Genomic DNA, 15409 nt, shown 5'->3' on the forward strand with positions numbered 1-15409 from the left:
CCGAATCTAACTTTGGATGAAAGTTTCACGTGATATAATTGTTAGGTGTATAAAACTACTTAGAATTAGAACCATATTTTGCGGTGTGATGGATGTCTTGAAATCATGAAAAATGGCAAAATGAGTTTTTTTGTTTAACACAGACTTCTTTATGAATTTGTATGACAAGTACAGTCACATATTTTAACATTTTCTGTCTGGAGAGGGAGGATTGGAAAGAGCTGAATTGTTCAGAGTCGAATGATGAAGACTAACTTTTCACACACTTTTCACACGCTTCAGAATTGTTTGAGAAGGCATATGCTTACCATCATTTTCTATAGTCTGACTCTAATCCTATGACTGAGTCTGAAGTCTTGGCTGCTGTCACAAGAGACAGTAGCTGGCTTCTGCCAACTTCTTTGCTGAAAGGAAGAAGGGTTGCTTGAGCAGTTGCTAGAATTAAAAATTAAAAAGGAATTTGAGGAAACAATGACCAAAGGTTTGCTTTGGTTTGGTTTAGATATGTTACATGATCGCACTGGCATTATTCTCTTCTATCTGTCAGATCATTCCTGTCTGAATGAAGTGGTGTAGTATGTGGTTTCTTTGATGTCACACAATTCAAGCAAATACTGCCCTTGAAAATAATTGTTTATTTATTCCTTAAGTATATATAAAAATGCTATGCTTAACTTCATCATACCATCTTAGTCTTAAAATAAACCCCAGAATAAAAAACCCTCGCAAGAAATATATAGGGAATTAAGAAGATGTAAAGAAATGCAGCAGCATCATGTAATCATTGACAACAATCTTTCAGACTAACCAATCCATCTTTTTTCCTTCTGTGAAAGTGTTAAACCTTTACTTTCTACTCAATAAATATTTGCCAAATTCTGCTTTAAACCATTCCTTCCTTTCTGCAAAACCTTCATGTGGATGGCTGTTTTGTGTTCATCCTAAATATTGAGGGGAAGAAATGATGGCACTTTATATTATGAAAGAATGCATTGCAAATGTGTGGATCCTTTTTAGAAAACTGTAAGGAGTCTTTCTAGGTTGTTTGATTGGTTTGTTTTCTCTTACTGTTTATGGTCTCTTGTGGAATTAAATTTTTTGGCTATTTTACTAGATTATTTACCTTGTTAATAAGGAAAAGCTTCTTAAACTGCTGTTTAAGAACTGGCAATCTGGAAGTAGGTTTTCTAGAAGTTTGCCATTTTTTGTGAAAGGGAGATCTGAATACTGAATATGGTTGGTTCTCCGTCGGAATCCATGTCATCAAATCCCAGCCCTCAAACTTGCATTCATCTTATCAAAATGCATCATTCCTTGTTGTTGGAATGTATTGGTCAGTCAGCTAAAGAGTGTGAAATGTGGCAGCTGGGGAGGAAAGCATTGGTTTATCCTCTTTCCTTTGTGTTCTGTAACTATATTTATGTACCAACATGTAGAATTTCTAACCATAAACATTGTCATATCTAGACAGGGCACAGAATTGTATGTTCATGAAGTTGGAGAGTGTTTCATTATACTGGTAATAATTGGCAAGTATTGTCTTTCCTTGTAACAATGTAGTAACATTTTGTTCAACTAAACACATTCTTATTGCTCTCACACCCGTAGTTGCTTACTGAAATATTTAGAATGATCTTCGTCTTCCATTTCAAGATTCCTCTGTAGTTTTGTATATGTGTCTATTTTTCCTCTGGCAACCATTCCTTTCAGATATTATTTGTTCATCTCAACACCAGTGCCTCATGTTAAAGTAAGGGTATATCACACTCTATTATGGTTACAGTATTTCAGTTAAAGAGAAAAAAAAAGGTAGTCAGGAAACAGGGAAGTGAAAGGGAATCCTTTAAAAGAAAAATGTTCTTTGAGTGTAGTTCTGTCTTGCCACAAAATATGGAGAAATAACTTGTCTGGCTAAAAATACTTCAGTATTCTTTTATGAGTGACTTAGGTGAGAGATCTGAGCATCAACCATTTGCATTTAAGGGACAGTTTAGTATGTAGACATAATTAATTGAGTTTAGCAATAGTCTCTGCTTCATTCTATTTCATCCAGACATTGCTATTTAAAAATCATACTGGATTTTTTGAGTAAGGCATAATAATTATTTGCTGTGGAAGGTTTAAGGGCTGGTGCCAGACTGGCAAGAGAACAGTGATTTAGAAGGAGCTCTGTGCTGCAGCAGCTGTTGTGTCATCAGCCATGCTAGAAGGGAATGAAGGAGCTCCAAGTATTTCAGCAAGCAGTCTATCTGAAAGGCTCTGTGAGCTGGGCTGTTCTTGTATTCCACTGGCTCTTTATCAAAGGGTGTGTTCTGTGATGTGACACAGTTTAGTAACTTTTTTCCCTGTATTTGCCCACCAGGCATCCCATCATTTTCTTAATTTCAGTCTTCCCCTCCCTTGGCATGCATTTCCATGGAAAGACTTGTTAGTAAGCTCTTTCGTTCTTTGTTTTTGCCAGGCTTGTTACAATATTTTCCACTCAGGACTAATTTATTCTTAACACAACAGCACAAATCCCTAGTGCTTTCATCAATCTTTGAATTGTTGTCTAATATACTTCAAACTGCTACAACTCTTTTCCTCTGCTAAATATGTCTTTCTATTAACTTCACATGGAAATTAAAGTTCCTGTTCATTACTTATATTTTCTTTTGTTTGTATATAACTGCAGCATATAGATTTCACATCTGAAAACAAAAGTAAATATTCATCATGATGGAGTTGAGATGCTGTAGAAATTATTCTAATCATGTGACAGGAAATGGTGATAAGAAAAGCATCAGGCTTTGGGCAGTAGATAAAGAAAAGTTCAGAGGGATTTTTAATTACATTAAGCTTCTTTCTTCTAGCTCAAGCTGAGAAAACACATGGACCTGAAGATTTTAAATCAACACCTAAGCCCAAATTGGTGCAAACTCAAAACATACTGGGTAACTAATTTTGCTGCTTTTTACATTCTTTCTGAATTAAATGCTTTTTTACCTCCAGCAGAATTTTTCTACTACTTGCTGCATCCTCTTTGTGTTGTCTCCAAAAGAATATTAAAATATTTTGGTTTCTTTTGTGGTTCCAGTGACTAATTCTGGAATGAATTGTGCAACAGGATGCACCTAGCTCTGGCTGAACTGTGACTTTCACAGATTTGACTGCGTGATTCTATTTGATTTTTCAAATCAATGCTTTCTGTGTATGTGATCTGCACATTTGACATAACACAAAATTTCTATCTGTAAAATTGACCTCGGTGATAGATTTGAAATAATTACCTCCTTGATTTTCTTCTGATTACAGGTTCATTTAGGTAACACCAACAGCAATGAATAAGAAGAATTTTATATTGCATGTAATGGGATATAATTGTATTTACCTTGAAGGAAAGAGAAGCTCTGCTGCTTTTTTTTTTTTTGTCTCAATGTTGTATGGTCAGTTTTGTGATTTGGTGTAACACCTATTTATTTCTAATATTCAGAATTCTAAATTCTCTAATGTTGATTCTATTGCTTGTATTTTCTTCCCTGAGCCATGCAAAAATATGAGGACAAATATAAACTTGAGATTGTATTTAATTCTATTTTTGAAAAAAAAACTTTGCTTAGATTTTTCTAATGCACAGCTGGTCTGCATTCAGGAGGATGTACGACAAAGGGAAGGAACAGGAATGTTTGCCAGACCCATGAAGAGAACTTCTAATGCTTCTCTAGAAATGCATTTTACACAATCCTATTGATTCACATTAATGTCTTACACTTTTACACTTTTTTCTTTTATCATTTAAATTTGACAGCAGATTACCATAATGTACTGAAGTGAAACCATCCGTCAGTCTAATTTTATTTTAACTTTTAATCAGCTTTTTTTAGCCATACTCCACTTTCCTTGGTTTTGCTATGTATCAAAGATTAAAATATGAAAACTAATCAAGATGGATCATTGATTAATTTTAAACTAGGTACTCGTAGTTACTCACAGATGTTCATCACCAAATTCCCATGATCTTTGGTTAACAATTTGGGGGAAAAAACTTCCTTCATTTTCCACATAACTTTTAAAGTGACAATTTATCTGGGTTTTTCTCTGGGTTGGAACTACTTTTACTTTTTTATAAATATTATTGTTTTCAGAAGTGAGTGGTCCATAAGCCAGATATGAATCCATTTTGTGGCCTGTAGTATTCTTAATCAAGTAAAGTTTTGGTTATTTTTGTTTTTTTATCATAGCTTCTAATGAAATACAGCTTCTTCCTTCTGGATCCAGAATCCTTGATGCTCCAAAAAGCCCATTGACAGAACTTGGTAATTACTTTCTTTGTAAATAGTACAAAGTAAACTTTAGTGAAAAATTATCTTCACAAAGCTTGCTCCAAGGAAGTAATATAATTAAGACAGTAACACACAAAATTTTTATATTGTATCCTTTTTGTGGTGCTTTGTATGACCTTTCATTAGGGAGCTGGGCCCTAAGCTCAGTGCTTTGATGTTTGTGTTGGCAATGAGTGGGCGTATTTCAGCAAGTATGAGCATTTGGAGTCCTGTGCTGGGAAGAATATGATGTTTGTGTGGATGCTTTCCTTCCTCCTCCCTTCTTTCTTACTTTCTTCTGCTGGGAGACATCTCAGATGTGAGCTCAATGCATAGGGAACCATTTGTGTGTGGTAAATATTATTCCTTGTCCTTGTCCTGAACTAATTTTTGTCCAGTTCCAAGTGTGTGGTTTTTACAGCTGACATTGTTGAGCTGTTTGTGGCAGGGGGTGTCCAGTGCCAACCCCAGTCCCGTCTCTCATTGTCTCGTGCCTCTGCTCCCCTACATTGCAACCTGTGTCTCCCTTTCTCAAGATCTCTGATTTCATAACAGGCCTGTGTTTGTGCTAGTCATAAATAGCTCATTCCACCAAAACTGTTGCTTGTTGCTTCTTTCTGTACTGGCAGCTATTATACTAGTTACCTGATTACAGTAAATTCACGAATACAAGCCGCACTGAGTATAAGCCGCATCTCTGGGTGTTGGCAAATATTTCGGTTTTTGTCCATAGATAAGCCGCACCCGAATATAAGCCGCTCTGTCGTTCGCAGCAAGGACCCGCGTGCAATTAGTAACAGAACCGCGGGAGGGCGGGGTTTACTGGCTGAGCTAAGGCTGTGCAGGCTCGGCCCGCTAGGGGCCGCTGACGGGGCCAGGTGGCCCAGCCCGGTGCTGCCGCTCGGGGCCGGCCGCCGCTGCCCCTGGGCTCGGTCACCCCGGGTCGGCGCTGCCCCGCGGTGGCAGGCAGGGACGGAGCTTCCCCTGCTCCTACGGCAGCGGCAGCGGGCGGGGACGGAGCTTTCCCGCGCCCGTGGCGCCGGCGGCAGGCGCGGACAAAGCACCCTGCCTCCTCCCCGAGCCGCGGCAATGGCGGCGCGCACTTCCCGCCCCCCCCGGGCCGCGGCAATGGCGGCGCGGGGCTCCCGCCGGCTCCCCGAGACGCGGCAATGGCGGCGCGCACTTCCCCCCCGCTCCCCGGGCCGCGGCAATGGCTGCGCAGGGCTCCCATCAGCTCCCGGAGCCGCGGCAATGGCGGCGCCCCCCCCCCCCCCCGTCAGCTCCCCGGGCCGCGGCAATGGCGGCGCCCCCCCCCGTCGGCTCCCCGGGCTGCGGCAATGGCGGCGCGGCCCCCCCGCGTCCTCCCCGGGCCGCGGCAATGGCGGCGCCCCCCCCCCCCCTCCCCTGGGCTGCAGCAGAGGAGGAAAGAGAGCTCTCCCGCCTCTCTCCCTGCCCCCCGTGCTGCCTGCAGGGAGCCAGGGCAACACGGTAACCCTGTAACAATTGCGAAATGCCGGCTTTTACTGGCCGGTGCTTGGCTCGGCACTCTGGCTGGCACGTCTGGGGTTGTAAATGTCAGAAAATTATTAATATATTAGCCGCACCCGACTATTAGCCGCACTTCCGGGTTTCCACCAAAATTTTTGTCAAATTGCTGCGGCTTGTATTCGTGAAATTACTGTAATTTATATCTCATTAAGCATTAGTGAAGAAGTTATCATAGGTTAATGCTGGCTTATTAGGATGGCATACTTTTGCTTAATGTTGTCTGCCAAATTTTAAAATATTTTCCGGGAATACCTCTTAGTTCTTGAAATGCATATTTGAAGCAGATTCTAAAGAACATGAAAATAATCTTCACAATTTGTTCTTTATTTGATAGATTTTTTTGACAGCTCTTTTCCAGATAGATTTGAGGGGATGGAAAGAGACATTTGTTCTTCACCGTAGTGAAAGACATTTGGGTAAATCCAATCAGAAGCATTGGAAAGAGAGAGAAACAATGATTTAAGAATCTGTTTGCTATAAATATAGCTGAAAACTGAAAATTTTTACGGATGTGAAGCACTCTTTCTTTTTGTAAAAGAAAGGGAATAATAATCTTATCCTATGTTTGTGTCAGTGGTAAAGGTGGAATAATAACAACACTTGAGGAAAAAATAAGTGTTTAATTCAAGTATTTATTATGGTTTTGTTCTCATGTCTTCAATTCCGTTTGAATAGTTTTACTTGGCAGAAGTAGGATTTCATTAAGTGGGACTAGGCCCAGCCATTGGGTCAGAGGGTGCTCGCCATGAAGTCACTGTTGAAGTCAAAGATATTCTGTGGGAGTCAGGGCATGGTTATATAGAGGAGATTTCTCTGCACTGTGCTCTGCATGCCTTGGTCAGCTGCTGTCATAAAAACAGCAAAGAAAGCAAAATATAATTTATGAAGTTGAACTGCATCTAACCTGTATTCTACCCTGTTCCCCTGAAGAAATTTTTCTTTATTTTTCTATCTTGATTATGCTAGAGAGAGATCTCTCCTTTGTTTTGTAAACTTCCTGTATGGTCAGTATATTTTGAATTCCAATGTTTCTGAAAAGATAGCTTTGTGAACATGCCTTCAATGTTTTGATGCTTTTGGTAGATCTCTTGTAGCTCTTACTGAATGTAAATGGATCAATGGAAGCTTTTGCCAAAAGCTGTGACTCATATGGCTTTTGTTGGTAGTGTTTTCTTCTCTATAAACATAGAATAGAGTGGTTCCATTTGCAAGGGACCTACAATGATCATCTGGTTCAGCTGCTGAGTCGAACTGTATCAGGATAGTAACTTGGGATCCAAATTGTTAATGTGATAAGGTGGATTGAAAGTAAATGGGAAAGCAGATCCAATGTATGAAAAAAAGGATGTTCACTTTTTGGCAGATATTTGTATTTCCTGCACTAGAAATGAATAGTATACCCAATTATTTGAATAGGGGTTTTAACAGAAAGAAAAATACTTACTGATCTGTAGATACAGTTGAGTAGGATCAGTAGCACTTCAGTAGTGCAAAATCTGCACATGGTGGAAGCTTTTTCATGATGACTTTTACCTAAAGTGCCCAACTCCATCCTGACTCCATTTTCATTAAGGCACGCTTCACATTATCCATACTGAAGTGAAGAAACCAGGTCTTTGTAATAATCCTCATTACAGATAACAGATAGTAGGTGTCTTTTCTCTCCTCTCCTCTCCTCTCCTCTCCTCTCCTCTCCTCTCCTCTCCTCTCCTCTCCTCTCCTCTCCTCTCCTCTCCTCTCCTCTCCTCTCCTCTCCTCTCCTCTCCTCTCCTCTCCTCTCCTCTCCTCTCCTCTCCTCTCCTCTCCTCTCCTCTCCTCTCCTCTCCTCTCCTCTCCTCTCCTCTCCTCTCCTCTCCTCTCCTCTCCTCTCCTCTCCTCTCCTCTCCTCTCCTCTCCTCTCCTCTCCTCTCCTCTCCTCTCCTCTCCTCTCCTCTCCTCTCCTCTCCTCTCCTCTCCTCTCCTCTCCTCTCCTCTCCTCTCCTCTCCTCTCCTCTCCTCTCCTCTCCTCTCCTCTCCTCTCCTCTCCTCTCCTCTCCTCTCCTCTCCTCTCCTCTCCTCTCCTCTCCTCTCCTCTCCTCTCCTCTCCTCTCCTCTCCTCTCCTCTCCTCTCCTCTCCTCTCCTCTCCTCTCCTCTCCTCTCCTCTCCTCTCCTCTCCTCTCCTCTCCTCTCCTCTCCTCTCCTCTCCTCTCCTCTCCTCTCCTCTCCTCTCCTCTCCTCTCCTCTCCTCTCCTCTCCTCTCCTCTCCTCTCCTCTCCTCTCCTCTCCTCTCCTCTCCTCTCCTCTCCTCTCCTCTCCTCTCCTCTCCTCTCCTCTCCTCTCCCCAGAACCTTCCCTTCCCTTCTCCCATTACAACTTCTTTAAAAATAGTTATACATATTGCAGTAGTGACTAGAGACCTGCAAGTGGTGTGACTATCAAATATTGGGTTGCAGCTGCCTTGCTGTGAATTAAGTCCTCTTAAGCAATAAGGATTCAGCTTGATTAGCTAGGATATGCTAAGTATGAATGGGATAGAAATTAATGGAACAAAGAGACCAAACAAAAAAAGCCCTTGTTAGTTACAGTTGAAATTAGGTGTTGTATCACTTGCCGGAAGAGTCTGTCTTGGAATGATAAAATTTTGTTTGATGTTTTCTCTTAGCTACTCAGAGTCCAACCTTGAAATCCATATCTCTACCTTCTGCAGAAACAAGAGAGATGGAAATGGGTAATTAACAGACTAGTTCCATGATTTTTTATTCCATTATCTTAGCATCATGTAGATCTGCAAATGTTAATCTTGGTTACCAACTTTCACAGAGAGCTGCTTATTCACCATTCTTGTGTCTGTGTTGTCAGCTTAAAAACTACCTAAAGTCAGCATTGTCTTTCGTTGTCATCTTTTTCTTTCGGTATAGCTGAAGCTCTTACCCAGAAACTTTCATAAGAGAGAATTCCCTGCTGGTAACGAGTTTTTTTAAGCATGTGTCACTTGGATTTCAAGGCCAGAAACCTGTTTTTCCAGCCATTCCATCTCCTTGTCATGGCTGTTGTCTCATGTCTCACTTGAGGCCATCTTGCTTAGCTTTGCATTACCATTGTCTGGAAATACACAGCCTTCACTCAGCTGTTTGATGCTAATCCATCAAGTCACAGCTCTCTCAGCATTTTAAGCTTGGATTCTTTTTTCAGCTTTTGAGGAAAAACAGACTGTATCTTCAGGATCCAAACCATCTGGTAGCATGGAAGTGCAACCAACCCGATCCGGTAATGGTTTCTCATGAGGTTAATCCTCCTTACAGTTGGGAATTTTTGGAGGAGGCATAGAGCCCCTCACAAAGTAGTTTGTTCAGTTTGACATAAATGATGTGGTTGCAGAAGATTTCTTGTCACTTCAAAACAATACAGCATTGGTTTTGCTTTTATTTTCCATCTGCACATTACTTTCTTCATGTTACTTCTACTCCCCAAACTTTTACATCTTCAGAAATGCCAGGCACTGGCAAATTATAACAATATTGTTTCAGAAGCATTCCCTTTTGATTGGTTGATGATAAAAAGTTCATTACTGCTTCCAAATTGATGATTTCAGATAGATGTTACATACTACTTGCCTTGGGTGTTGCCCTACATCTTATTTTTTCAACTCCTGTATCAGCATCCCCATTCCTGTGATGAGGCAGAGAACAAGTTTAAAGAAAGTCTGCAACTAGCTTGCAGAATAATGCAGTATTGATCAAAGAGGTGTGTGAGGAAAAGATTTAAATTCTGCAATGCTTAAAGCTGTTCCAGTCAAGTAAAATACTATGCTTTTTAGTGACAAGGGTTTTTTTGTTTCATTCATCCTGTCAATTTTTCACATACAGCTTGCTGTGATTTTTTCCTGTGTGCTGTCTTCAAATAAGTTAGTCAACACAACCAACCTTTCCAACTAAGCTATACTTTGAGTTATAGCTTTGGGAATAGATTGTTTTTCTTGCAGCCTTAGGTAGGTGAGGATGCCCAAGTTAACATCTTCAGCTAAGTAATTAGTGATGGTATTTAAAATAGACAAAAGAGGTTAATTTTTAAATAAATAAGTAAAAATAATAAAATGCTTTGCAGAGTAGTGGGAAGTAAAATTTCTCTCCAACTGATGTTCCTTCTTAATTTACTTAAATGAAATTATTTCTCAGATTTTGTTGTTTTTTCTTTGTTTTTTCTAATAGCATCTAGAGATCCTACTGATTTGGAAATATCCATGCCTATAATTACTACAGAGCTTCCGCTGTTAGAATGGCATGGGGTAAAATGGATAAATTGACTTCATTATAGTTTCAAATATTTTGTTTTCTTTTCTTGTTATCCTTGCTGCTATTTTGGAAGCTTTGCATTGCTTTAGTTATCACCATCATACTAATTCATTATTACTTAACACTTATTGCTGTTGTTTACTAGATTCTCATCTACACTCATTATTCATCTTTCTAGATGGAGTGTCAGAGGCAAAAAGGAGAGTTCCCTTTAGTTGACTGTATTTGGATTTGTCACTATTAAGATTCCCAGCTGTAGACCTGCCTTTCTTAGTTTTGGGGTTTTTTTTCCTGTGCTGAGAACTTAATTGTGAGAGCGAATAAAAAATTTACACATATTTCTGTGTAACATTTCCATAAAAAGGCAGGCCCTCTGACTACTTTCTGGATCCAAAGGTGTTTTCTTTCTATCTGGTATGCATTGTGTGCTAAGATTATTAGATAATAAAAAGAATTCTCATTATTATGAATAATTAGGTTGCCTGGTTTCCATGCCTAACAGTCCATGAGACAAAGTAATGCCCAGCTGACTTGCAAGCAATTTTCCCTGTGCTTCCTTTTTAACAAATGGAAGTTCACCAAGTCCCAAGTTATTCAAGTAGCTCTGAGGCAATTAAGCCTTTTAACACAATATTATCTTTCCAGATTTAGGTGAAAGGAAGCCTCTTTCTTCAAGATTCACAACATCTGGCATGCCAGAAATGCCACCAATCTCAGCTGGTAATGATATCTGTCTTCTCTGTAGTTCTCTCCACATCTAGGCAGTCTCTCAAGAGATACAGCAATGCTTTGCTAAATGGAGGATTGATTCTGACTTGCTCTGTATAAATCTGGAGAGACAGAAACTAGTTACATCTGTTGCAACATTTGAGATATTTGGAATGAAATATTGTGATAAGATTCAATTTTTTATTTTTTTTTTCCACTTTGGTTAAGAAATTAGCTTATCCGGGTTTTCTTGTGGGGGATTGTTTGTATATATGGATGTATATATCTGTGGAAGGGTTAAATAAGTGTTAACATATCAAATTTTTTCCTTTTGCACATTGGAAAAGCTCCTCCACAGGCAGAAAAGAAATTTATCTACTGTTCTTAAGCAGGTGCAAACACATTGGTTAGTGTGTCATTGAATGCTACTAGAAAAGGATGAAGTCAACGAGACCTGAACAGAAGGATTTCCATTTCCAAAGACTGGGAATATCAAAATATCCCAGAGGAATCACTTAACACTATTTCCTTATTGCCATCAGCTTCATCCAAGGGCATGTTTACAAACTGTCACAAGTCTTGCCTGCCTTAAACCTGAAGCCAAGCCCAAGGCAATGGGCAAATATACACAGTGCTAATGAGTAACCATGATTCAGATTTGACACTGTTTGTGTATTAGGTTGTGCCTTCTCCCTGTGCAAAATTAGGATAATTGGATCTCTGAGGAGATCAGTAAAAGGACTTGTTATTCGGTGTACAAAGAAATGTTGAGTTGTGCAAGGGTAAGTTGTAAGATGTGCTAGAATTCTGTGGAAAAATTTCCTTTTTTCACTTGCTTACAAGCAATTAGATGGAGAGAGAGACATTCTTGACACTGTTTTATTAGTGCAAGGAACAGTAATTTCTGACCCATAGAAAGAAAGTTATCATTGATTAAAGGGAAAAGTGAGGTCAGATCTTGAATTATAGGTGTGATTCTTAGTTGCCATATTACCTCTACAAGAACTGTAAAGAATCTGTCAAGGAAGTGCAAAGAGTTGTTTGTGAATTGGGTATTTTGGCATTTTCCTGCTGATGTAGAGCCATTTGGCTACTGAAGCTCAGGGAGTATTGGGTTGGTTGCAACCATGGAAGGACATTTGACTGTGGATTTGAGTCACAGGGTTCTGCCAGGAAGGGCATGTGTGGCCCTAAATACAAACATGTGTGGGGCTGTGAGTTGGTGCTGCTTGTACTGCTGTGGCAAGGCTGAGTGGATCTCTCAAGATCATTTCTGTGTCTGGCTGTAGCAACCAAGAGACCAGAGCTGGAATTGACCTCGTCTGCTTCACGGGAAACCACGAGGAAGGGTAAATAGCCAGCGATTGCCTCCTTCACTGCTTATTTTGGCAGTGCTCTTCTGTGCACTGATGAGCCTGTTCAGATGTGCTGCTGTCCCAAAGACAGGGTCACTGATGTGCCTGGACCCTTATGGCTCCTTACTAAAATTTGTTCTACCTGTACATGTTCTGGGGAGCCATTTCTAGGTTTCCTCTCATGCCTTGGCTGCCAATGCCAGTTGAAAGGCAGCGTTGGGCCACCACGGGGAGTGGAGCTGTGACATGGCAGCCTGGCCCTTCTTAATAGCTGTGTCTTGATGTGACCTGTGTGATAGCAGCCCGTGTGAGGAGCTGAAGGTGGTTTCTCTGTTTGATCTTAGCTACCCGAAGACCAAGGCCGAAGTCCACCACTCCTTCCTCCCTGGCAACTCAACAAACCGTGATGGGTAACTAGCAACAGCTTTCTTTTCCCATTGTCTCCCATCTCTTTCACGTTCCATCACACACCTCCCACCCCAAAGCACCTGGCATCCTTGTCATCTTCCACGGAGAGGATGAAGACTTGTTGGTGCAACTTGGCTTGCGAAAGCACTCGCCACACTGGTTCTGTAATTCTGTTGTTTGAGCCCCCGCTTTTTCCATGGCTGATGAGCATTTTCTGCAGGAAGCATGTGACATTCTGCAGAGACCATGTTGTTGCACCTGGCCTTCAGCTCCATTCCCCTGCTTCTTTGTGTTTGGGTGATGGATCTTGCTTTCTCTGATGCACTCAAACATGACAGTGCTCCTAAGAGTCAAATCCATCTGGGCTGGCACAAGAGGACACGCCTTTCCATTGCTATCACCTGGAAGTGGGAATGCTCTGCTTTGCTGATGCTTTTGAAACCATGTCATGTTTTTTAAAATTGGTACATCATTTCAGCTTTTTGTGAATTTTGGGATGGTTCTTCATAGTGTAAGACTCTGGAAGCCAATGGTACTAATAATATTTCTTGCAGATTGGATAACTGTGCAAGGCAGCAGTGTCCCAAGAGATATTGTTGTGCTTGTAGCCAGCCTGTTACTTCTCTTGGGCCTATATTGGTATGAACTTTCAGTGTTGATATAAATGGGGCCATACATGCAAACCATATCTAGCTCAGGCATTGGCTATGGCACTTGGCAACAGTGGCTTGTGGCAACAGCTTCTTTCACACTGACAGGTGAGCAAGGCCAGTCCTGTGTCCTTGCAGTATTTTGTGTCCCATGGGGTAACAAAGTATTGTGTAAGCAGGCTGGTGTGCCTAAAATCTAAAGTTGAGTGCAAGTTAAAAATGTGATGAACAGTATCGAGTGACTTGACGCTTTTGTCTGGAGCAGTCTTGCTTTCATATCAACTGGCATATTTCACACACTTCAGGATCTTTTCCAGGGAATTTACGTTCCCTGCTTTGCATTACTTGGAGTAATTTTCTGAACTTTCTTTTTTTTTACAGTGGAGAAATCAGATACTTGTAATTATAACAGGGCATATAAATTTGGCTCGGCTACGGTTATTAGTTTCTGTTTCCCTGCCTGGTGATGTTGTCTGAATCACTTTTTATGTTCTTTTATTTTTGCCAAATTTTTTAATTGGAACTTTTCCATTATCTTCATCTCATAAATTTGCTTCCTCCTTGACTCGTCTTGGCCAGTGCTCTTGTACTTTTTCAATCTTGCATTCCTTCTAACCATGTGGGAATTTTTTTCCGTATTTCTTGTGTTATTCTGTTTAATTTTTTGCATTATATTTGTGTGGTTTTACACATCTTTACATATTAACCTCTTTCTCTTTAAAATTCTACTAATTTTGCAGAATATATCTTTTCTCTTCTTTATTGTTTGTACTGTGGACCACTGAGTCCATGGTTGCAGATGATGCCATTGTGTGATGGTTCATGGAATTTTTAAATAATATGCCACTATTTATTCCAGCCTCACGTGACTTTCTTCATGTTATTTCCACTCCCCAAACTTCTACATCTGCAAAAATGTCAGAGCAAGAGACTGGTAAATGACATTTATTTTATTACCTACCCTTTTTTTCCCTTGATATTCAAGTAGTGGGATTCTGATGTCTGTTATATATCCTGTATTTTTAATATTCCCTCCAGTAATCTTTCATTTGTTCATTATGGCTTCATGTTATTTGTTATAATTAACAGTTCTAGCCTCAAGTAAGTGATCTTGATACCACCTTTTAGGCTAGTGTTGTGTTACTGAAGGGTTCTGATATGGTCAGTGGGGCAGAATTTAGCACTTAAGAGGAAACTTGGGCTATGATGAATTTTGGGATATCAGCATAACCGTTATCCTTTGCAGGGCAAATTTTTTTCTATACCTAGTAGACATCTTTTAAAGAGATTAATTGGTTGGACTTTGGTTCCTTGTTACAACTTTTTAAAGAAGCCCCTAATATTTAAAAGGCTGCTGCAGGACATGATTTTAATGCCAGAAGTTATTTTCACACTTACTTCTGCTAATAATTTATAATTTCCCTCCATGTATTCTTGAAGAATATAGGTTTTTAGGCACAATTTATGCATTTGTATTTGAGCATGATATTTGCTCAGAATATAGTCATAAAAAATAATAGAAGGTTCTGTGAGGTTCTGATCCTTGGTTCTGCTCACACTAGCATGATTTAACAAGTGATATTTTATTACATTAGTGTATCAAACATCACTCTCTTTCGGGACCAATCAAATGGAATTGGGTAAATGCACATTGACACAGTTCATCATCTGAAGGTTTGCTAATTACAGCCTGCACACACTGTTTGTGTTTTCTCTAGTCTTATTTGGTTACCATTTGGTCAGTGTTCTTACAGCTTCACTTCATGGATAAATTTAGAAAAGCTTTTATCTATTGCAGAATTCACACTGAACACAAACATGATACAGCTGTACTAATACTCAGTGGGTGGTGCTGACAGTTATCTTGCCTCTGCAAGAACGCAAGATTTTTGTTTTCTTTTGAAGTTGAGAACTCTTTCTATCCAAGGTCATTTCTATCTTCATTAGACTGAAACCTTTTAGCAGTTTATCCGGCATGACTTTGCTGTTGTCTGCAGCATTGTTCTCACCAAGTTTCCACAGCCTTGTCTCTTGATTTAAAGAACTGGGCTGCTTAGATAATTATTTGGCCTTACACTTTAATAAACCATGAGTGTTCTTAACAAAAAGAGTGCCCACTTTTCATTTTTTAATATAATACCACCCATAGAAATGTTTCTTTCATGCT

At 40.2% G+C, this 15409-nt stretch overlaps 1 protein-coding gene across 4 annotated transcripts in view; it reads left to right on the forward strand.

The window, feature by feature from the left end:
• LOC116992134 (ABI family member 3 binding protein) overlaps positions 1-15409 on the forward strand; it is a 141056-nt gene that overhangs the window by 53482 nt on the left and 72165 nt on the right. Inside the window, exons 11-18 of one of the 4 annotated variants that reach the window (XM_033051398.2) lie at positions 2853-2933; positions 4221-4295; positions 8492-8557; positions 9022-9096; positions 10767-10841; positions 12119-12178; positions 12529-12594; positions 14102-14176. The exons of 1 other annotated variant lie outside the window; for it this stretch is intronic. In XM_033051398.2, coding sequence (XP_032907289.1) covers positions 2853-2933; positions 4221-4295; positions 8492-8557; positions 9022-9096; positions 10767-10841; positions 12119-12178; positions 12529-12594; positions 14102-14176 — 573 coding nt within the window. The remainder of the gene's footprint in view (positions 1-2852; positions 2934-4220; positions 4296-8491; positions 8558-9021; positions 9097-10766; positions 10842-12118; positions 12179-12528; positions 12595-14101; positions 14177-15409) is intronic. 2 more of the 4 variants (XM_033051399.2, XM_033051401.2) reach the window with 2 other exon arrangements.

Source organism: Catharus ustulatus, chromosome 2, assembly GCF_009819885.2.
Source record: "Catharus ustulatus isolate bCatUst1 chromosome 2, bCatUst1.pri.v2, whole genome shotgun sequence".
In the NCBI taxonomy this organism is placed as follows: Eukaryota; Metazoa; Chordata; class Aves; order Passeriformes; family Turdidae; genus Catharus; species Catharus ustulatus.